Below are 23,970 nucleotides of genomic sequence, written 5' to 3'. Positions count from 1 at the left end.
TTTGTAAAGGCCAATATTGACAGTCCTACTTTAAGTACTGCAGTTAAAATTATCCAACAAAAACGGTTCATAAATATGTAAAAACTAAATATTGTTACAACCAACCCCGGTCTCAGCCTACCGTGGATAATTTTATAATATTTCTTTAACAACACGTGAGCTACAATAATTTCTTGATAGTGTTATCTATTGTAAATTTACAGGCCCAATCTTCAGATAGTTGCGGATAATAATTTTTGTTATATTACCAAGTTTATGACAATTTACCACAACAACAGCTAGGATTAGCCCGTGAACAGCTGCTAGTGGGGTCTTGATATTTTGCAGTTGCGGACCCTGACAGAGACGACATCCAAAATTTATCGATTGCTGAGAGATCAAGTGAGAGGATTAGCCATTCGATAAGTGCAACGTTGTTTCGGAAACACGTACCGTATGCATGACCCGCACATAGACGATTCGACGAAATGTACTCGACGACGAACATTTTCAGCAGTGCAGATGAACCCCCACGGACGTCCCCACAACAGCAGGAAGCTGGTAGCGTGCAGTTCTACTGATGTTGCCGGATAATATGCCACGCATTGCCGACCGGGCCTTGGCCTTCAGTGGAACCTGTCTTCGGGAAACAATCGACCAGTCACATTTGATAGTGTGATGGCAACCAAAAAACTGCCACATATTCTATTTTTAACATTCTCATTCTGCCGAATTCAATTTTCGTATGCACCTTTTTCTTTATTATTACTGCTTTATTTTTTAAAATTTTATTTTGAATTTTGCGCCCAGGGCAACAACCCTCCCTTTCTACACTCTATAAAGGGGGATACTGATTTTGTATGTAGGCAATATAGTGAGTGCCACGGTGGTATAGTGAGCAATTAAGGCTCTGACCCACTAACTCCGAGGTTTGGGAATCAATCGCGGTGTTGACCGAGAACGTTTCTCGGGATTTTACAGTGTGTTAAACGGTAAACCCCTCATTATTTCGACAATACAGTGCATACCAGATGAATTTAAATCAATAATCACTATTCGCGTGCTTTTCTAACGGATTAGACATTTTATTTTATATCATGCATATATTTGTTAAAATTACAAGGGGTTTGGTAGTCAGCTCTCAATAAGAAAACTAATACAAACCAAATTGTTTTTTGTGCTACATAAATATCAACTCCATACGCAGGGAGTAAGATAAATAACTGTTATAAGCCTTTTGATTGGCCTATAAATAATCCCTATCCTCTAAATATGACACTTTGTATCTATATAGCTTCTATAAAGGAATAGAAAAAGACCAGTTTGGCGTGCAGTATACGGCATGGTGTTAAACGGGTATTTATCTGTTCATCTATAAATATCGCATCGGCTTGTGTTTGACATCATTTCTTACGTATTACTAAAGAAGTGTGACGTAAAGCGAACAACAGGTATCTCAACACGGGTTCACGGAATGAAGCAAACTTGTTTTCTGTGGGAATGTCGGCTTCCTATATGGTTATAATAATGCAGATGAAGTCATTTTTTTTCTAAACTATATTTTATCCACGAACAGTAAGAAATATTTGTTATCAACAATTTCTCGTCAGTGGTCTCTAGTAATGCAGCTCCCCAGATTATTTTGTCCGCTGTACATTTTGTCCGCTGTACGTGCCACAAGCATAGCCATAAAGGAGAATTCTTGTGCACAATATACAATCGTCGACGACACGTCTGCATGAAATATCGGAATGGTGTTCGCTGCGAAATCAGGCTGTCGGCGACTAATAATCGTTAAATTCAGTGCAGGAGGTGAAATGAAATGGAGTTTAACGTCCTCTGTATACCTTTATTCACCGGTGAATGACCCAGTAGATAGGGAAGTAGAACGGAACGGTAGCACTGGGGATACCGAGGATGGGTTACACACTGAGACAATGTAACTACACTATGTCATATCGCACTGACAAGCGCACTACTTTTATTCCACCCTCTTATACTGGATGGGATATGGTTTGGAAAAAGTTCAGTACGGCATCGATTTTCTTATTTTCTGCATTGAGCGAACCATGACTCGTACCCCGCCCCCCCCCCCCCTCCACACACACCCACAAATTGGGTGAATCTAGGTGTAGCTATTTAAAATTATTACACAAAAAGTCATTGCACCCGTCCAAAATAACACAGTACCGGTAACTTCAATTAAATGTTACGTCTGAAGATTCACAAGGTGAAATCTGACAAGTATGCACATCAATGTTACGATTACTTACTCATCAACTTTTCAGGTCAACGCTCGTATATTGAGACACGGCTGGTTGCTCACCGTTTCAGAAAGAACGTGCGTGTTAAGAACTCCAGTGATGCTTGGCAGAGATGTTTGTTTTTTTGTTTTTTTTTTTAAAATAAAAGACTGTATATTTATTGGTGAATAACGAAAAACGATTCAACTTCACACTGCCGATTTTTAAACTTTTTGTACCGCGCCAGCTACCAATGTCAAGGCTTTATGTTGGCCTACAAATTCCATCGTACTCCAGTTACACTTGCTGTCTATTTCATATTTCATCCCAGCCTGTGTGCTCAACTAGATTTATATTAGGCTATTTTGTCTGCTTGTGATTGGAACTTCATCTCTTAGAAGTGTGACGTAAAGAGAAAAACAGGTATGTTACTACTGGGGATACTTAATAATGTTGGTGACGTAAATTATTTCTTGACACCATTAATACGCTAATCTAGCAGGATGGTCGCCCGATAACGTTCATTGCTCTTTTCAAATATGTAAATAATTTTCTGGCACATTCATATTTACTTACCTTACAGGACGATTGAAGTTGGGTGGGGGGGGGGTATTCAAGGTAAAAAAAACGTGTCTTAATACCAAATTCCAGATATGCTGTTTCATATCAGTGAAAAGCACGTTCATTTTACTATAAAAACAATTAGACACCAAAATTATTGTAATAATACATTTCACTTATTTTACTATTTAAAGGGCATATAGTTCTATATCCCCTGGAACCTTAAAGTAGACATCTATGGGTATAAAAGCAGTGTAGTGTACACAATAATTAGTACTAGAGGTATAACATTTATAATAACATGATTTTTTTAATTTATTAATTCTAAGTTTATTAAATGTGACGTTTCAGCATTCTTACAGGTATCTAAATCAAGCAATGGTCAATATTGAATCCTACATTTATAAGAATTATAAGAATCAAAACATCAAACAAATCAACACTGATCGAAATGAACCAAAATTAAATTCTAATCCGTGTTTTTAATTTCGAATATTATGGATAATATTGAGTTATAGGTTTAGCTCCTTTAAAAATACATTATAGAGTTTCCTATTAATGGTCGGATTTACTAATAGGCACAGTAGGCTATTGGCCTAGTACCCACGGTATCGGGGTACTCATTGGATAAATTTTCTCGTGCAGTTGTATTTGTTGACATTTCAATAAAATTTACAGTACATTTTTTTTTAGATATATTGGATACTGAAACATGCCAATGCCAACATTTCTATAAAATTTGGGATCCTCTGATTAGTTTGGCATAGGGTCAACAAGTAGGTAAATACAAGAGAGATGGAGCGGGCCTTAAGGAAAAGAGTCAACTAATTTCCTTCATAATTTATTTATTTTAAGCATATTCGAAATGTGGCTATGTATCATGACAATACTAATAGGTTATTGGACCTTAAAATGGTTCTTAGAGAGGTTAAAGGTCGAGAATTATAGCGAAAAGTACGTCTTAGTTACTGGATGTGATACAGGATTTGGAAAGCTCTTGGCGAAAAGATTAGATGGTTTAGGATTTCATGTTATTGCTGCCTGTCTGAAACAAGATGCTGCAGCTGAATTGAAGAAGACTTCGTCCGAACTTCTTCAGACACTCCAATTAGATGTTACGTCTGAAGATGATATCAAGTCTGCACTCACCAAGGTGAAATCAATTTTACCCCCAAACAAAGGTAAGCTGTCAGATGCATTCGATGTTACAAGACAAAAACGTGGAATAATTAGACAGTTATAGTTCACTTGGTGGCCTTGATTATATAAAATAAATATACACTACACACGATGTGTTTGATTAATAGAAATGATTTTATATATATGACGCCCACGGTACATTGGGGACCCCGAAACCTATCAAAAAGTCCCGAGAACGTCACCGCGCCATGTTTGATGACGTAACTTTCTACGTTCTCTAACCAGAAATGTATGAAATGAAATGGGGTTTAACTGTTCTGCTCATACTGGGTTAATGAAGACGTGCATACGTCATACAGTTTGCTATGAGGGAAAGTTTGTCCGGAGAGCGGCACTACGGACTCTTATATCGGATTCCAACTGCCAAGTTGTACACGGGACCTCAGTTTTGAATCCGATCCGAACGACTAGACACCTGCCCTTGGCAGGCCGTTCTGTACCACTGACAAGGGTAAACCACGCCGGAAAATCTCGATGAAAACCCGAAACATGACGGAAGTGTTCATAGTGTATGCAACTTCGTACTTATTGAATGTTTTATTTCTGACTATTCAGAGGTCTATGGTCTGTTGTAAATAATACTGATATAGATGACACTATTGGTTCTATAGAATGTTCTATATCGGCAGTGGCGGATTAAGCTCCACCAAGGCCTGAGACGGCAGTTGCTGGAGGGCCTATTTAGTTTTTAAATAGGGCCTATTTAAAATGGCGTGGGCCTAATTAATTTCGGGTCAGGGCCTATGTTGATTCCCGTTGGGCCTAAACCCCACCCCCTAACATTCATTGTCTATGCGTTTTTAATCGTATCAGACAAGTCTAAAAAAATTTTTTTTACAAAATCTTTGGGCCTGAGGCTGCAGCCTCATCAGCCTCAATGATAATCCGCTACTGCATATCGGTTTGTATTTATAGGTCTGTTGTATATAATGCTGGTATAGGGGCATTTGGGTATATATTTAATGTTTTACATATCTATATTTATAGGTCTATGGGCTGTTGTAAATAATGCTGGTATAGTTGGGGCTGTTGGACCTGTAGAATGTTTGAATAGAAAAGACTACCTAGATACACTTGCTGTTAATCTACTTGGTGTAATCGACGTCACTAAAACGTTTTTACCACTGGTGAGAAAGGAAAGAGGAAGGGTAGTAAATACTGCCAGCATGGGTGGACGTCTATCTATAAAGTTTCTTCCTTACTGCATCACCAAATATGGAGTGGAAGCTTTCTCCGATTTCTTAAGGTAAAATCATTAAATGCTATACAATTACGTGCTATTGATTGAGGAATTCGTAGATAATGTAAAATGGTCAGTGTACGGCTTTAGCTTAAAGAATGGAAATGGCAGAGCGGTTACCCAGCTGGGTCTGTAACATAACATTCGTTCGCTAGCGACTGTCGAGGTAAAATATATGTCCAGTGAATGGTTTTCATGTCTTCGTTCAAAGCTCAACAAAAATGTAAACTCGCCAAAACAAGTGGGAACATCGATAGCCCAGTGATTAACACGCTAGCTCGCTAACCAGGAGATCCAAATTTCTATCCTGGAGTTGGACGGTTCAGAACGGAGGGTTTAGTCGTTCAGATGGTAAAGTAGTATATTAGGATGTCAGAATTCAAGTGGAACAGGTTTAGCCTTAGTTGACCTATTGACCTTTATTGACGTTTTGTATAGCATACTTAAAATAACCCAGATCAAAGGGTCAATCATGGTAAAAGGATATTGCCCCATTATTACGCGTGTACACGTTGGTTTGCATGCAAAAGAATCCTTGACTGTTAGTATTCAAAATAAGAGTAGGCCATAACGTCGTTATACGAGATCTGGCTGAAAAGTTCTAAGCCCATCCAATCCATGGAAGACCTGTAAAAAGTCGATGATTTTGCCAACCATGTTGCAAGGCTTGGAAGGAATGTTCTTCAGTCACCCTAAAAAAGTCACTCACAGCTGACATGACGTCATCAGTACTAGGAAAATGACGACCGGGTAGTTCCATTTTCAGTTTGGGAAACAGGCCTCATCCATGGTTACAAATCTGGCAAAACATTATCAGGACCTGCTTAAAACGGCACAGATTGTCACGGGAGGTTCCTAATCAGCAGTCAATAGCTTTAGCACCCATCTTGCAGAAACTCTTGTCATCCCTAACTCGTTGTTGATAATGTGCTCAACCCTCTCATGAGAGATGCCCACAACACTGGCAATATGTCGAGTGATCAATCGTCGATCAGCCATCACCATGTCATGCAAATGAGTAATGTTTCCTTGATGGCCTTCCAGGACGCGGGTCATGATCAAGAATCTCTCTGCCACGCTTTAATGTCGGCATGTATCTGTGCGGGGGTTAATCCTTTCAGTTGCATGTACTTGATGACTGTCCCATAGCCAGTTTTGTCCTTTTCTGCTTATTATCCCGCGCCGAACGAAGTTAGGGAGGGATATTGAAACGGGGTCCGTCCGTCCGTCCGATTTCGTTTCCGGAACATATCTCATAAACCGTTCAAGATATCTTTCTGAAACATTGCACACATATCAACCAATTACAGTAGTTGTGCCTTTTGATATTTAGGAATTTCTGGGATTTATATTTTTTGTGTTTCCATGGAAACAAATTTGACTTAGTTTTTGGTGTACAATTTTGTTTCCGGAGTATATCATAAACCGTTCAAGATATCTTTCTGAAACTTTGCACTCACATCAACCTATTACAGTAGTTGTGCCTTTTGCTATTTAGGAATTTCTGGGATTTATATTTTTTTGTGTTTCCACGGAAACAAATTTGTCTTAGTTTTTGGTGTATAATTTTGTTTCCGAATCATATCTCATAAACCGTTCAAGACATCTTTTTGAAACTTTGTACAGACATCTACTCATTACAGTAGTTGTGCCTTTTGCTATTTAGGAATTTCTGGGATTTATATTTTTTGTGTTTTCATGGAAACAAATCTGACTTAGTTTTTGGTGTACAATTTTGTTTCCAGAGCATATCTCATAAACCGTTTAAGATATCTTTTTGAAACATTGCATTCACATCAACCTATTACAGTAGTTGTGCCTTTTACTATTTAGGAATTTCTGGGATTTATATTTTTTTGTGTTTCCATGGAAACACATTTGACTTAGTTTTTGGTGTATAATTTTGTTTCCGGAGCATATCTCATTAACCGTTAAAGATATCTTTTTGAAACTTTGTACAGACATCTACTCATTGCAGTAGTTGTGCCTTTTGCTATTTAGGAATTTCTTGGATTAATATTTTTTGTGTTTTCATGGAAACAAATTTGACTTAGTTTTTGGTGTACAATTTTGTTTCCCGGAGCATATCTCATAAACCGTTCAAGATATCTTCTTGGCACTTATTTTGAATTTCTCAGATTTGATAATTTTACGTGTTTCCATGGAAACACATTTGACTGTTCAAGATACCTTTAAAATAATTTTACCCATTATTTTTCCTTTCTGAAATCCAGCCTTCCGTCCTGATTTTGTTTCTGGAGCATATTTTATTATCTGTTCGAGAAATCTTTTTGAAACTTTGTACAAACATTAACCTATTATAGTATTTTATTTTCTGATGTATAAGTTTATTTTTTAACATACAGCAGCTGATTGAGTTAGGCAAAGGTTGTTGAGCAAACCTTACAGCGTGTAGCGACCCTGCCTTGCCGAACTACTGTGACCAGAGTATGAAATTCTGTGAATTGATATTCCATGTGTCGGAATATGAGATTTGTCTAAAGAATTAGACGCTGGGCGCAACTGATGGTGCAACCCCGACATGCTGAACTACTGTGCTCAGAATATATATATTCTTACTAGTTGAAACTTTGAACACACATCATCCTATTACAGTAGTTGTGCCTTTTGCTAATTAGAAATTTGTCAGATTTAATAATTTCTGCGTTGCCATGGAAAACAATTATCTGTTGAATGATTTTTACTACACATTTGTATTATTTTTTGGTATATAATTATTATTCTAGAGCATATCACAGAAACTGTTCAAGATACCAAACAACACAAACTTGTGTTGAAACTTGTGTGAAAATCTACACAATACTTGTGTCGAAACTTGTGTTGAAATTTCTGAAACTTGTGTCGAAATTTCTGAAACTTGTGTTGAAATTTCTGAAACTTGTGTTGAAATTTTTGAAACTTGTGTGGTTTCATAAAAACTTGTGTATAACCACCAACAAAAACTTGTGTTTTATTTTCCCTCAATTTAGCAATCTTTGCCATGCAGCCCCCCACCCCTTTTGCTCTGTTTAACCTGTAAAGTTTGATAAATGAGGTAACAATAATTTTATTTGTTAAATTATCATTTATTCATAAAATGATAGGAAAAAGTAAATTAACACCACCAAATCAAAACTAAATAGACATCATTTGAAATGTTAACAGAAAAACAGAGATATAATTCTAATACTAATAAAATTTTTGTTATACTTTGCCCCCCCCCCCCCCCCACATCACATCACAAAATACAAAATAGCTATTTAATTTTTTCTTTACCCGAAAACAAGAACTGAGAAAAGAAAGATCCCTACCCCATACCCCAAAAATATATAATTCAAATATATCTAAATTTAATAACATCCAAACCAAGCCCTAATTAGATTAATTATGCACTAAATTGAAATACTTTCAGAAACTGAAAAGTGCTACAAAGTCATATTACAAGTGATTTGTGAGGCATCTAGAAATAACTAGCATACACAGAAAACTAACAAAAGAAAAATGCACTATTTTGCAGGAGTAATAAAATGATGTAGAACCTTTTCCTCATTAAAAAAAAACAACAAACAAAATGAATATTTTGTACATAAAAGGAGCAAAGCATCAAGATTACAGGATTGAAAAATAAAAAAATATCAGAGAAAATCGCAAACATTAAATAATATGTACAAAATATATATAAATAATCACAAGTCAAAAGCAAGGAGGAGCCACTGTGGTTCAGTGAGTGCATTGGCCGAGAAATTTCAACTGGATTTTCCGACATAGTTCCCACACGTCAGTAGTGTAGGACATGGCAAGGGATAATTGGGTATAAGCCCAGAATTGAAACTACCCCCACTGCGTTTACTTTAAAGAACCCTTGACAATTGAATTATCTGACTCAATGACAGACCCTTCTGATCCAATGTGCGTGTGTTAACCATTCGGCCCTCCTGGGTTCCCTTTAAACAACCCTTGACAGTTGAAATATTTGATATAAGAGTAGGTTGTAGGGCAGAATCTAGACTATGCCTATTAAATACTTTATGATTTCCGACCAAATTCTAAGTGATTTATATGTCACTTTACATTCTATATTATACATAAATTTCTGTAGAGAATTAAAATCTAATTGTGTTTGGGATGAATATTTAACAGTAAAAACAAAAAAAAAATATTCAAAAATTGGGTCAAATGCATTCTTTTCCAGAATTATAAAATAAATTGATGCTTGGGATCTCTTGTTGTTATCATACAACAAATAATCTTCCAGCCTAAAAAATAAAAAGTAGGCAATAAGAATACTTTCTTACTATTTATGGTTCACAATGTTTAAATAAACAATTTATTTTGCCATATCGAGACTGAGTCTCTATTTTGTTTCATCTTTGGGTAACACTTATTGTGTCTTGTCCAGTAACAGACCTAGGCAGATTATTATATTTTATTTCCATCGACAACAAATTGGATATTACCTATTAAAATGTATTTGAAAAGTAAAATATTGTCCATTTTTATACTGCTATTTACTGTAAAAATACACATAGGGTCTATCACAACTTGAAGAAAATCAATGGATGTGATTGTCAAAAATCAAGAATGCCAAGACTTGAATAGGAGAGTCCTAGGCATTGCCCCAAGAAGAATAACTAGATTACCAATCAAGTGTATAGAACTAGTTGATGATTAAAAATACAAATATATATGTTACTTACATTTTACCTGATTATCAAGCTCTGTGAGAAAAAGTTTCCATAATATGAATAGCCATTTCCAACTGTCTTGATCTTTCTGATGTAGTTAACTGAGAAAAAAAACATACTATGTTTTAGTTGACTTAAATCGATTCAATTTTTAAATAGACGAAAGTTTTAATTTAATTAAATTGTATTGTAATGTGTTGGTTTGCTTTGTCACAGATGAGACAAAATGAAAAAAATGAAATGAAATGGGGTTTGGCGTCCTACTGTTCAGCTTCGACTGGGCTAATGAGGTTGGGCATATGCCATACAGTGTGCCACGAGAGAAATTTTGCCGGGTACCGTGACCCTAAGGCCTACTCTTGTATCAAATTCTAACTGCCAGGGGCTCTTTTACATGCACGCCAATGTGTACACGGGACCACGTTTTTTTGTTCAATCTGAACGACTAGACAGCTGTCCTTGTAAGGCCCCCCGTACTGCATCGTCTTACTGCAAACCCGCGACCTTAAAATATGCAAACCAGTGTCTAACCCACTTGGTCACCATGGGTCCCCACAGATGAGATAGTCATATCTACATGTATCTGGACATAAGTAAGATTCTGTCTGTGCACATACATGTACGTGTACAGTTTTACTATACTAAACTGAATTTTAAATTTCAAAATATTAAAATGAAATCGAGGTTTATGTCACATCAGCTCCAACCGGGCTATATTGTGCCAAACACATTATGGTGAGATTCTAAAATACCACAACAACAATCTTTTCTAATAGAATTGAACACTCACCCTCCAAAAACACCTATGAGAAATCATAGGTGCTCAAATCACCATTTCTTCAGCTCTTTCTTTTCCCATATTTGGGTTTTTTTACTGGAGAGTCACAGTAATTAAAAGAGAGCCATGTGGCTTAGTATGTAAGGCACTGGCTTGCTACCCGGGAGGTTGCGGGTTCGCTCCCAGTGTTGACCGAGAAAGCTCATTTGGATTTTTCAGCATGGATTCCCTGTCTAGTCGTCATGGTGGCTAAGTGGGTAAGACGCTGGCTCGCTAGCCTGGAGGTCGGGTGTTCGATCCCTGCATTGGCCGAGAAAGTTCACCCAGATTTTCCGGCGTGGTTTCCTCTTGTTAGTGATGCAGGACGGAGGGCCTGACAAGGACAGCTGTCTAGTCATTCAGATTGAACAAAAAAGCGTGGTCCCGTGTACACATTGGTGTGCATGTAAAAGATCCCCTGGCAGTTAGAATTTGATACAAGAGAAGGCCTTAAGGTCACGGTACCCGGCAAAATTTCTCTCGTAGCACACTGTATGGCATATGCCCAACTTCATTAGCCCAGTCCTCCGTACTGCAATGTCTTACTGCAAACCCGCGACCTTAAAATATGCGAGCCAGTGTCTAACCCACTTGGCCACCGTGGTCCCCCACAGATGAGACAGTCATATCTACATGTATCTGGACATAAGTAAGATTCTGTTTGTGCACATACATGTACGTGTACAAATTTACTATACTAAACTGAATTTTAAATTTCAAAACAATAAAATGAAATGGAGGTTTATGTCACATCAGCTCCAACCGGGATATATTGTGCCAAACACATTATGGTGAGATTCTAAAATACCATAACAACAATCTTTTCTATTAGAATTGAACACTCACCCTCCAAAAACACCTATGAGAAAGCATAGGTGCTCAAATCACCATTTCTTCAGCTCTTTCTTTTTCCATATTTGGGTTTTTTGACTTATTTTATTATATGATCTTTGATTTGCTATGGCATCTAATATGGAAACTGAAAAATATGAATATGTGACTTGTAATAAACTGTTTAAGATACCTTACCATATACAAACTGTGTGATATCTAAAACCATTTGAATCCCGAAGATCTTACCCAAGCCTTGAAAATCTGTTTTAATAACCCTTGTTTGTCATGTGACTGGACTGTCACAGTAATTAGAAGAGAGTCATGTGGCTTAGTGTGTAAGGCACTGGCTTGGTACCCGGGAGGTTGCGGGTTCGCTCCCAGTGTTGAAAGCTCATTTGAATTTTTCAGCATGGATTCCATGCCTAGTCGTCATGGTGGCTAAGTGGGTAAGACGCTGGCTCGCTAGCCTGGAGGTCGGGTGTTCGATCCCTGCATTGGCCGAGAAAGTTCACCCAGATTTCCCGGCGTGGTTCCCCCTTGTCAGTGATGCAGGACGGAGGGCCTGACAAGGACAGCTGTCTAGTCATTCGGATGAAATGAAAAAACGAGGTCCCGTGTACACGTTGGCGTGCACGTAAAAGATCCCTTGACAGTTGGAATTCGATACACCGCAGTGCCGCTGTCCGGGCAAAATTTCCCTCATAGCACACTGTGTGGTGTATGCCTGTCTTCATTAGCCCAGTTCGGAGCAAAACAGTAGGACGTTAAACCCCATTTCATTTCATTTCTAGTCGTTTCAATGGAACACAAAACCTGAGGTCCCATTGGCGTGCATTAAAGCCGATAGTATGGTAGTTGGAATTTGTTGGCTGTAGCACCCGTGTCACAGTTCGACTGCTAGTTTGCGATACCCACTCGATATGAATGAGTGGTGATTGGCTAATGAATTCTAAAATCAGACGAATGCTTCGGCGAAGCGGACACACCACTCAAATACAATTCGGCCAAATATATCAAACATGTTTGATTCGGGCGTATGTCAGTGGATAAACTAGGTGAAGTTTAGCGCCAATTGATTCAGCCAAATCCTTTGGCTAGTTTTTCCAGCACTGACGATTTAAGTTTGTACTTTCTTTATATGCAAATATCACATTTGAAAGAGGCTGTAAGCCTACTTTCTTTATATGCAAATATCTTATTTGAAATAGGCCATTATTATGTGATTCCCCACTTGAATGTGACTAGGAATAGGGTCGCCTGTCCAGCCTTGTGGGTTTTCTCCGGGTCCTCCGGTTTCCTCCCTTTGCTAAATACCCCTAGGGTGTATTCGATACAGTGTTCCGGTGCAGAGAACGGACGGAGAATGGGTTCTTGTCGGACTTGAGCAGTCTGGAATGCGTTCACGAACACATTCCCGTTCTCAAATCCAACACTACCTCATAGTTGGTGTGAAGGAGAACAAACATGGTCGACGTATCGATAACTGCTGAGAAAACAGCATCATGGGTGCATTTATTAATTTAAAAGTTTAATACCGTTCGAAAATTGGATGTAGTATGTGGCCAGTATAACATCAAGTAAGTTAGGTTGCCAGGCAACGAAACATATGCCCACAGCAGTTTAATCGTTTGCGCAGTCAACAGGGATTGTCGCATATTCATTCTTTTGTAGGTAATGTGGGCATTTACAAGAAAATTTCGAACAAGATAATAATTTTCGTCGTTTGTGGGTTTACAAAGGTTCTACAAACTGAAACAAGGGCCTTAATTGTTGAAATTTGACAGATTTTTTTGTTTTGTGTTTTACTAATTTAAATAATGCATACAATTTTCATACAAATCGGATGATAATTTTGTTGTTCGCGCGTTCACAAGGTTCGAAAAAGTGAAACAAGGGCCACAAATCTAGACATAATTCACAGAAATCGCAGAAATTTAATAGACGTCTTCGTTTCACTAATTTAAAAGATTCAAATGAATTTCACAAAGTGAAACAAGGGCCATAACTCCAGAAGAAACTAACAGAAATTATTGAAATTAAATAGGATTCATCTCATTAAAATAAACAACATATCAATTTCAAAATAATCAGTTCTGTAGACGACGGACAAACCTACGGACGAGGGCGTATCAAAAGGTGATGTAATCGTCATCCAAAGAATTGAAAAGGAGTAAAACGGTGTCATAATTTATCAAAATTATGCTTAATAGCGAAGTAAATACTAAACAAGTTATCGTAACAGATTGTATAAATTTAATTCATCTTGTTACCATGGATACTGTTCTCTCATGTTCGAGACTCATGAAAGTGTTTTCATGTTCTTCAGCCGTTCTCGAACCTGCGCAAACACTGTTTCTAATACACTCCTATGGTACGCGCAAGCAAATCATTCAAATAAAATTGAACAATATTAGCCTCGAAATTACCTAGCGCCAGTAAGTATAAAGGATCTATCCGACAAACACTAACAACAACTCTAGGTTGATTACATGTCATTTGGGACTCACGTCATTTGGGACTCAAAAAAATATGACCACGACATTTGGGACTCCGGTATACGACGTTTGGGACTTTGGTATACGTCGTTTGGGACTCGGGTTAACGACGTTTGGGACTCGGGATAATTTATTAGAAATAGGCCAATTCAAACAAAACACGAAAGAAAATATTTATTAACATGAAACACGTGGTTAGTAAAAGGCTCAACCAAACGATAAAACATTAGTTGCACTTACGGTTCTTTGATAATCATCGTTTCTCATAAAAAGTTTTATATTTATTTAAAACGAATAATATGCTGATGAATTTATTTGAAAATGACCTACACAAAAAACAAAATAAATATTTACACGACATGCAATCTTTTTTTACAAGCCCCTAGAAATTGTTAACGATAATCCGTGAGCTGCACGTTGACATGCTTGTCGTAGATGGCAATACCAATTGATAAATTAGTGCGTACAAGGCAAAGTTTTTTTGTGGAAAATATAAGAAATGGCAACGATCAAAGCGGGATAATTAAAGCTGATTAACTGATAATCCCAATGTTATTACAGTATGTTCAAAGAAACCTAACGGTTCTTTGGTGGATGAGGAAAAACGTGAGTTGTCAATCATCGAGAATGGCGGCCGTGTGTTGACTGCAGTTATACCGTTTCACGAAAAAACATTAGCAGTGGTCGGTCAATCAAGCTCGTTTACTATTTATAACGCAAATTTTTCGTTTCGGTTAAAACAAAATATACGTCCATTTTAATTGGCCGAAGGACAAACTGACCAAACAGTATATTTTGAGGTATTTGAGGTAAGCTAATTTAATATTATATCATAACTGCATGTGCATACTTGTGTTTCTGTGTGATTAAATATTCAAAAAATCATTCTTAGGATACAGCCTCGACACCAGTCAGCCCTGAATGGCAATGTTTGTTTTGTGTTCTGGGCGCCATTTTGAAAAAAACTGACATTACCTATATAATACAATCCAGCGATAGTGCAGTCAATTTCCTTTAAAAGGGAATCCGAATTTGTTAATTTTCTGCAATATCACTTCGGTGGTAGCGGACGTTAAATAAAGCTATTTCACGTACAAAGACCTACAATAAAATCCAGGTGAATTGGGAAAAATATTCATGTATTTTCTTGATGAAGAGTAGCTATTTCAATTTGTAAATGCCCAGTCATCTTAGACAAATAATAATTCCAACTTCAAATCAGTTGTATTTATTCAAATCATACTATGAATAATTGTATTTTTCCACTTGCATAATAATAAAAACTTGACTTTTATTATTTTATTTCTTCAGGCCAAGAACATGGAAAATTGGTAATTGCCTTGTATCACTGCTAACTATAAGGCACAGGGAGCCTTGGGCAGAAATGATAATAATATGGTTCTCAGATATGTTACTGTGTACAGACTGAACAAAAAATATAAATACACTTGCTATTACATGTACATTATATCATTGGCAATAATAAGATCCAATATTAGTTTTTAGTTACACACTGTTAACCACCAATAGATGAAAATAAATCATAAAATGTATTCAGCTCGACGTAAGACTTAAATAAATAGATACAGTTGGTTTAACTTGAATAGAAGTTTTAATTATCTATGCTGCATATATGCACATATCACCTTGCAGCTGAATCACATTACATATCTTTTTAGTTGATGTTCATATCGTCTTACGTATTTGTCAACATCAATGTGACCTTGTTCTATGTCACATTAGCCTATTCACACTTATTACCACGAATTTACTCACCACACCCTCGCATAGTTATGAATTTATTGTTTCACTTGACTAAAGAAACATTTTGTAGGAATGTATGCTTTTATAGATTGGACACCTGTTTGCAATATCATTGTCGGTGGAAACTGGCACTATACCTAAAGAATGACTGAACAAATAGTGGAGACGGGGTTTCAGCCGGCTGATTTAAATTATTTCTTTAAATATAGTAAAGCTTGAAATATGTCAGTTTTCCCTCTTTAGAATGTTTTTGTAAATAAGTTTTTATTGTAGTTTCCGTGGCGTATTCCCAATAAGCGTTAGAAACAAAGATATACACCCTTAATCCCGGTGCCGATAAATGTTGGGTTGTGTGGAACATGCTAACAAATCTCAGGTACGATATATGTTTGATTCTGGTTGAGAAGAGCATGAGAGCAACATGATTGTTTTCATTGGAGATGAGACGCAAATATTCAAAGGGGTCAGACAAACTCTAAACCAACCGCGTTCCCTTCACTGAGTCCCTTCAAAGGAGGCCCTGTCTGTCTACCTGTGGAATAACATGCATTTGTATCTGTTAAATTTGTGTGGTAGACAGATTGATATTATTTATATAACGTCTTACCCCAAACAAATTGCAAAAGAAACCATGAAGTTTCTGAGAGCGATATTTCGTAATTAGTGTGCTTTAATGGTGGGAGAATAAATAATTAAATTTTTCAAACACAAACTGGTCATATATAAAATAGCATTTTCTGACAAGACCAGCGATAATCTCGTAAGATATGACTTTTACTATGTCTATTAAATGGTTTTCGACGTCTCTTCAAGGTCACCGTCTTGCGCCAAAGTCGTGAAACGCACCGTCGGGGGATTTGTTGGGGCCTGTCTCCCCCAGAAAAATTTCTAGAAATTTCAAGTCGGTCTTACCTGGCCGTGAATACGGCAACCTGAAAGTGGTCGATTTTAATGTAGACATCTGAACTCCAATCAACAAATCAATCAATCGGGCTGTTGTCGTTGCATTCACATGACACCAGACGTGTCCCCGATGAAACAAATATGCCTGAAACAAATGTCGCTGTTAGTGCGACCCATTTGTGACAATTTCAAGGTCCCAAATAATAGTCCTTTTTTACTATTAATAGTAATTCAATCAGTAAGTGCTATTTACCGTATAATAGTCGTCTTGGCTTTTACCCGACATTACACAAAACACCAATGGTAACTGTCGGGTGGTCTCTCCAGTCTTAATGAAGGCGTGGATGGAAAACAGCTGAGACCATGGCTTGTTCACCACCTGAAAAGTTGCATCCATATACCAAGTTTTTGCGCGTGCGAGTAGTTGCATCTGTCTATCAGTACAAAAAATGTGATGGCGGCTTTCCCCAACTTTTACTCCTTTTTGATAAAATCCCGGTGCACTATGATCGATGAAATCTTCGTCAAGCTAAAACAAAAAATAAATAAAAAAGTACATTTAAGTACATGTTAATAAATAAATAAAATTGTACATTTAATTACATGTTAATAAATTCTTATATACATGGGTATTTAATTGCATGAGTACTTACGCTTGACGACACGTCAGTGGGATCTTTTGGTCGCAGTCTGTCGGGTTCTTTATAGCGACCTTACAAGTGCTGCAATGGGTGGTCTGCTATTAATGGGTTCTTCTGCAGAACCGACACTGGATAAAACTCTCTCCGCTATTGAGGAACATGCCTTGGTAAAAACATTTCCTTTGGCTTCATGCTTTGCCTGTAATGATAAGATAAAACATATTAAACTACAAATATATTATTGGTTTATTTATATTTTATTTATTTATTTATATATTAAATTCATTTATTATTATAGAGTTAACTAGGTTAACTAGAGTTAATTATGCAGAATTAATATAACACAACATACACAGATGGCAATAGAATGAGACAGTGTTCAGAAAAAGGGCGGAAACGGAAGAAGACTACCTGTCCTACTTGATTCTAGGACATATATATAGCATGGACCTACTTGATTCGACCAATTTAATACAAGGAAATGAATGGCATAGTTTGTGTCAAGTGAATTTAGTGAACTTTAACCCCCATTTACTCACCCTCTCTCTACCGAGATAAATACTTTTCGTGTTACATACAATAACAATTATTGGCCATTATTAAAAAAATATATTAAAAGGAAATGAAATTCTGTTACCTGTTTTTCTTTGTGTAGTACATGCTAACATCAATGACTGGAAAAAAAAATAACGAAACTGTAGAGAAACTTCTGAATCATTGAAAGTCTAATATTAGGCCTACACATTGATGACATTGATATAAAAAAAAGGCTGATTTGTTTGTTGTTGTTTTTTTCTTTTACAGAAATAAGATTACATTTCAACTAAACAACTAACACAAAAGTTAGTATCTAGCTATAGTCCATGTCTGGATATACATTTCTCCTTTTGCCCGAACGTCTATAAAAATCAAAGATGGCGGCCAATAATTGCAACCGGGTATTACTATAAAATCAAGACAGATTCTTACCTGCTGGTCCTAGTCGGGGGTTTCTTGCAATTATAAGTATTTGAACAACGGTGTAGCGCCGATTAGCTAATAATAATTAAGCACGATTTCAGAAAAATTAAGACAGATTCATTAGATTGCTGAATTAGCGGAACACTTTTAGAACACATCAAAAAATTTTTCTTTGTGGCGCCATTATATAAATAGACTTCCGATGCAGTCAGTGGCAGTAGTTCTAAATCTGACTGTTTTAAACGAAACGAATTATTATATACATAGAAGCAATATATACATGCTAAATTAAATACACGGTTTTATTTTTTGTAAAAATTTACAAACCTGCGGTCTGGTATTCTATGTGACCATTATAATTTTTTTTTAAAATATCACGGCTAAAGCACCCTGTTGATGCTAACTTCACTACATCTATCTAACTGAATGTCGCTGATATAATATCAAAGAAAGAATTTGTCGCAATGACTAAAGTATAGATACTTCTTCTTAGTTAGTTGTATTTTACGTCCGCTTCCACCGAAGTGATATCGCAGACAAAAAGTATAGATAACTTGGAGAACCATTATATCAATAAGTCGATTATGAGATACACGTGGATGATCAATTAAATTTGATTGGTTACTTTTCAGTTAACCAATACTGTCCAATTTCGATTACATCAACCAATTACATTATTAAGAGTTTTACTCATTTTTTTTGTTCATTGTACATTGAATCAATTTTCGAAAACACCAGGGTGCTGAAAATCACATGTACACTATATATTCATTTGATCTATCAGTTTATTGGGTCAATAAAAAAAGACAGACATTTTAACTATACAGACAACTTAACATCAATTAACATTCAAGTCTGTCTGGCAATTGTCTGATTAATTGGTACTCACACCCTTCCAGTGAAGAACAGCATGTGATTTTCGAGATGTGAATTAAGCCCTTTATTACTTTTCTTAAAACTTGACGACTCCCGAATTCAGACTTTGTATGGAGTTATTTTTTTAAAAAGAAAACAAATCTTGGAAGGTACACATTACTTGTGTTAATGATATGAAAAAAACACAAGATTTTATAAATCGACACAAGTTTGTGTTAATGCAATGCAAAACAACACATAACTTGTGTAGATTATTTTTAACACAAGTACTTGTGTTGAGATCCAACACAAGTGTTACCTTTATAACACTTTTACATTCATCAACCTATTATTTTATTTTTTGATGACATTTCTTCTGTCCTGATTTCATTTGTAGAGCATATTTCATTATCTGTTCAGAGAAATCTTTTTAAAACTTTATACAAACATCAAACTATTAAAGTATTTTATTTTCTGATGTTTAAGCTTAATGTTTAACATACAGCAGCTGATTGAGGTAGGCAAAGGTTGTTGTGCAATCCTTACAGAGAGTAGCGACTTTGCCTTGCCGAACTACTATGATCAGAGTATGAATCTTCTGACTAGTCCCATAGAAGTTGTTTTTATACGCCCACATTTAAATGTGGTCGTATATTGTCGTCGCCCCCGTCCGTCCGTCCGTCGGTCCGTCGGTCCGGCGTCCACAATTGCTTGTGGACGCTCTAGAGGCTAAAGTTAATATCCGATTGACTTTAAATTCATACACAGTGTTTAAGGTCATGAGACGAAGAAGCCTATTGATTTTTAGCAATTTCCGAAAATTACTGCCAGAGTTATGGCCCTTGATCACTTCAAAAAATCTTGTGGACGCTCTAGAGGCCAAAGTTAATATCCGATTGACTTTAAATTCATACACAGTGTTTAAGGTCATGAGACGAAGACGCCTATTGATATTTAGCAATTTCCGAAAATTACTGCCAGAGTTATGGCCCTTGATCACTTCAAAAAATCTTGTGGACGCTCTAGAGGCCAAAGTTAATATCCGATTGATCTTAAATTTATACACAGTGTTTAAGTGGATGAGACGAAGAAGCCTATTGATTTTCAGCGATTTCCGATAATTACTACCAGAGTTATGGCCCTTGATCACTTCATAAAATCTTGTGGACGCTCTAGAGGCCAAAGTTAATATCCGATTGACCTTAAATTTATACACAGTGTTTAGGATCATGAGACGAAGAATCCTATTGATTTTCAACGATAATTACTGCCAAAGTTATGGCCCTTGATCACTTTGCAAAATCTTGTGACGCTCTAAAGGCTAAAGTTATCATCCGATTGACTTCAGCTTGATACACAGAGTTTAAGATCTTGAGAGGAACAAGTATATTGATTTTCATTGATTTTTTTGACTTGGAACAGCTAAATCCATGATATTAAAAGTTTTGTATACAAAACGTTAGCATGGGGCAGAACTTTATAAAAACCAAACAAATTCTAATGGTTTTCTGAGTTGTTGCTCTTAATCAGATTTTAGTGTATTATAAATGTTTCATTACCGAAAAAAGTAAAAATATGCGACAACTCTTGTTGACTGCCCGGACGATTTAGCTGCTGTGGGCGTATGTTTCGTTGCCTGGCAACCTATCTATCCTTATGCCTTCCAAACAAGTTCAAGGACGCGGGATGGTGATGACTAGTCATCTTGTTTCAATGGTTATGTTCACAAGCTGGTTATGTTCACAAGCTGGTCTGGTACGAAGGCAATAATAAAACTACAATTGCAGCTCGTATGTCTATAATCCAATCAATGAATGTACATGTTAATATCAAAAATGTATTTCAACCCAATCGATGTATCCTTTTCTGGCTTAGACCTCTTCAGCCAGCCCTCATAGTATACTGCGTTAATCGGGTTGGTGCAGAAAAGTAGGATGTTTATCCACATTTTATTCCGCGTACTAAGGCAAAACACGTGGTATCGGGTATTCTAGCAAAGTAACCACACCCTGCGCCATGTACGACCTTAAAAGAAAAATGATTTGATAATATGATATTTTATGTTAAAATGAATTGTGTATTTTCTTTCATCCAGACGTGAGGTATACCATCAGGGTGTGAAAGTGAGCATCTTGGAACCAGGTTGTTTTAAAACAAATATACTCAACCTAACGATAATAGAGGATGTCTATCATAGAACATTCCAGCAAGCAGATGCTGATTGTCAACAGTATTATGGCGAAGAGTTTATCAAAGAATGTAAGCGTTCACCGAAGTCATTGAGGGGAAAATAAACGAATGAACCATTGCGACATACATTAGTATAAGGGAAACAAAATGGGGCGTGAGTTTAAATTTCCATGAATCGCTTGACGCGAATTTAATATAATTATATAGTCTAACAATCTGAATCTAAAATCTGGTTACTATTCTTCTAAATTAATCAGTACTGCCCAATACGTCACGATGCCTGGCATTGTGTCATGTACCAGGGCCTAAGTGCGAGGAACGCAATAACGAGCTTTGTCGCAAATGACAAAAGATCAGGGGCGCCGAGAACGCTGTTTAGAGCGCCTCTAGCATTCCAAATTCCAACATAAAACTCTTTAAAATACATAATAATGAAAGAGACAAAAGCCTTATTAGTGCGACAGGCGATTCGCGACCGACCAGAGAGCAATTACATATCATTTAAAAATGAATAGACTAGTAAAAAGGTTGAAAACTTTCATCATTAGGGCCCAGAAAAGGGCAGGGTACCATTTGTATACCCCGGTACACGGGTTCCGGCACCGCTGCAAAACAATCATGCGGTTTTAATGCGTTTTCAACATTATAATCATAATGCTCAACCAGTTTCAAACATATACCGTGGGACAGATATGCTACAAATCGACTCTAGCATATTCTACACAGTCCAATATGTGTTACATCTGTCGACGTATTTTCCTTTTCAGACACCAATAAAGTGATCAGAGACCTTCAAAACCAAGCTTCAGACAAATTCTATAAGGTGATAGACGCCTATGTACATGCCATTACAGCCAGATACCCAAAGTTTAGATATATCATAGGAAACGATGCTAATTACCTCGCCAGATTTTTATGGACTGTTCCAGAATGGATATCAGATTTTATTATTTGCTACAATTTTCCCCAACCTGCAGGGATGAAATAAACATTGCTTGAACTACGCTTGTTAAACAGTGATAACATCTAAAATCAATGATGACAGCAGATTTGACTAATACCTCAATCTAATCTTTTTAAATGTCAGTCCATCAAATTGTACGAACTAATGATTAAAATTTTTAAAGAAACCAAAAATTGTACTCTTAATAAGAAAAGATTAGATATACAATATTGAATTCCATTGTGGAAGGCATGGTGGCGCAGAGAATAAGGCACTCGGTTGATGACCAAGAGGTGCGGGCTTCAATCCTGGTGTTGGCCGAGAAAGTTCGCCGAGATTTTCCAACTTGGTTCCCCCTTGTCAATGGTACAGTAAGGGAACCTTGCGAGGACAGGGGTGCGATAAACCGAATATTCCAGCCCTTTAATATGTTTGCCTATCCAAGCCTTACAATATGTGTGAGTATCCCAGCACTTTAAAATGTCTGAGTATCACATCTCTTTAATATGAATGAGTATTCCAGTCATTTAATATGTTTGGTTATCCATGCCCTTTAATATGTGCCAGTATCCCCACCCTTAAATATGTGTAAATATCTCACCCCTTTAATGTGAACGATTACAAGAGTCCCTTCAAAATATGTTAACCTACCCCACCCCTCCCCTACAGATGTATGAATATCCCAGCTTTTTAATAAGTATAGTACCCCCCTCCCCCTTAATATTTGTATAAGTATCAAACCCCATAAAATGTGTGATCACCCGATTCCCTTTAATATGCGTTACCCTACTCCACTTCTTCTCCCTTTAATATGTTTGTATACCACACATTTAATAGGTGTGTGCTTATTGAGCCGTGTCAGTTGTGAATCCAACAGCGGACTATATTCCGCTAAGATACGGGATTTTCGAAGACTAAATAAGAATATTCCAGTCAATGACTAAAAAATCTACCCTTTGTGTTTGTTTTTGAAAACAAAATAACCAAAGAAAGTTCCCAAACCCTTTTTACCTCAACGTTTTCATCAAAAATTATTTCCAACCGCAAATCCTTTTCAAAAATCGTGCATCTGTGCCTGTTAATAGATTTTACCCCATGTATTTTTAAAACAATGTCAAGGTTGCCCGCTGCATAGTATTTACCGTCATGCTCTAGTTACAAATACACTATATTTCTTACTGTGCGCTGAATCACATTAAATACAGCATGTGAATATTGATTCTGCTTTGGGGCGTCACATTGTCCGTCCATATTACAGCACCCCCTAGAACACTTCCCGCCACCCTCGTTGCTCTGAGCTATTTACGGCCCTGGCGCCACGATGGCTAAGACGCTGGCTCGCTAGTCTGGAGGTCGGGTGTTCGATCCCTGCATTGGCAGAGAAAGTTCATCCAGATTTTTCGGCGTGGTCCCCCCGCCCCCACCTTGTCAGTGATGCAGGACAGAAGGCCGGACAAGGACATCTGTCTAGTCGTTCGGATGGGACGACAAACCAAGGTCGCTGGCCGGGCAAAATTTCCCTCATAGCACACTGTATGGTGTATGCCCGTCTTCTTTAGCCCAGTATAGGAGCAGAATAGTAGGACGGACCCCATTTCATTTCATTTCATTGATTCTGCTTTGCGTCATTTGTGGCGTAAAGAAAACCCGGGTATGTTTC

At 37.1% G+C, this 23,970-nt stretch overlaps 1 protein-coding gene and 1 long non-coding RNA gene across 4 annotated transcripts; one reads left to right on the top strand and one right to left on the bottom strand.

Annotated features, from left to right (window-relative positions):
* Nucleotides 1-2,393: 2,393 nt before the first annotated feature.
* On the top strand, nucleotides 2,394-22,498 carry LOC126807905 (retinol dehydrogenase 7). The gene is made up of 5 exons (XM_050532787.2): nucleotides 2,394-2,645; nucleotides 3,639-3,964; nucleotides 4,971-5,229; nucleotides 21,273-21,436; nucleotides 22,135-22,498. The coding sequence occupies exons 2-5, from the start codon at nucleotides 3,649-3,651 to the stop codon at nucleotides 22,353-22,355; spliced, it is 960 nt and encodes a 319-aa protein (XP_050388744.2). The 5' UTR covers nucleotides 2,394-2,645; nucleotides 3,639-3,648; the 3' UTR covers nucleotides 22,356-22,498.
* LOC126807929 (uncharacterized) lies at nucleotides 11,114-18,521 on the bottom strand. Of its 3 annotated transcripts, XR_008789334.1 has the most exons (5): nucleotides 18,000-18,504; nucleotides 17,375-17,561; nucleotides 16,975-17,250; nucleotides 16,731-16,866; nucleotides 11,114-11,704 (listed from the first exon to the last, which is right to left on the bottom strand). It is a non-coding gene; the product is annotated as an uncharacterized LOC126807929 (long non-coding RNA). The 3 variants fall into 3 exon arrangements; XR_008789333.1 differs by having other exon boundaries at nucleotides 16,731-17,250; nucleotides 18,000-18,521; XR_007674219.2 differs by lacking the exon at nucleotides 16,731-16,866.
* Nucleotides 22,499-23,970: the final 1,472 nt, after the last annotated feature.

Source organism: Patella vulgata, chromosome 9 (genome assembly GCF_932274485.2).
Source record: "Patella vulgata chromosome 9, xgPatVulg1.2, whole genome shotgun sequence".
Lineage (NCBI taxonomy): Eukaryota > Metazoa > Mollusca > Gastropoda > Patellidae > Patella > Patella vulgata.
The sequence above is the reverse complement of the archived record's forward strand: the minus strand, read 5'-3'. Positions and strand labels throughout refer to the sequence as shown.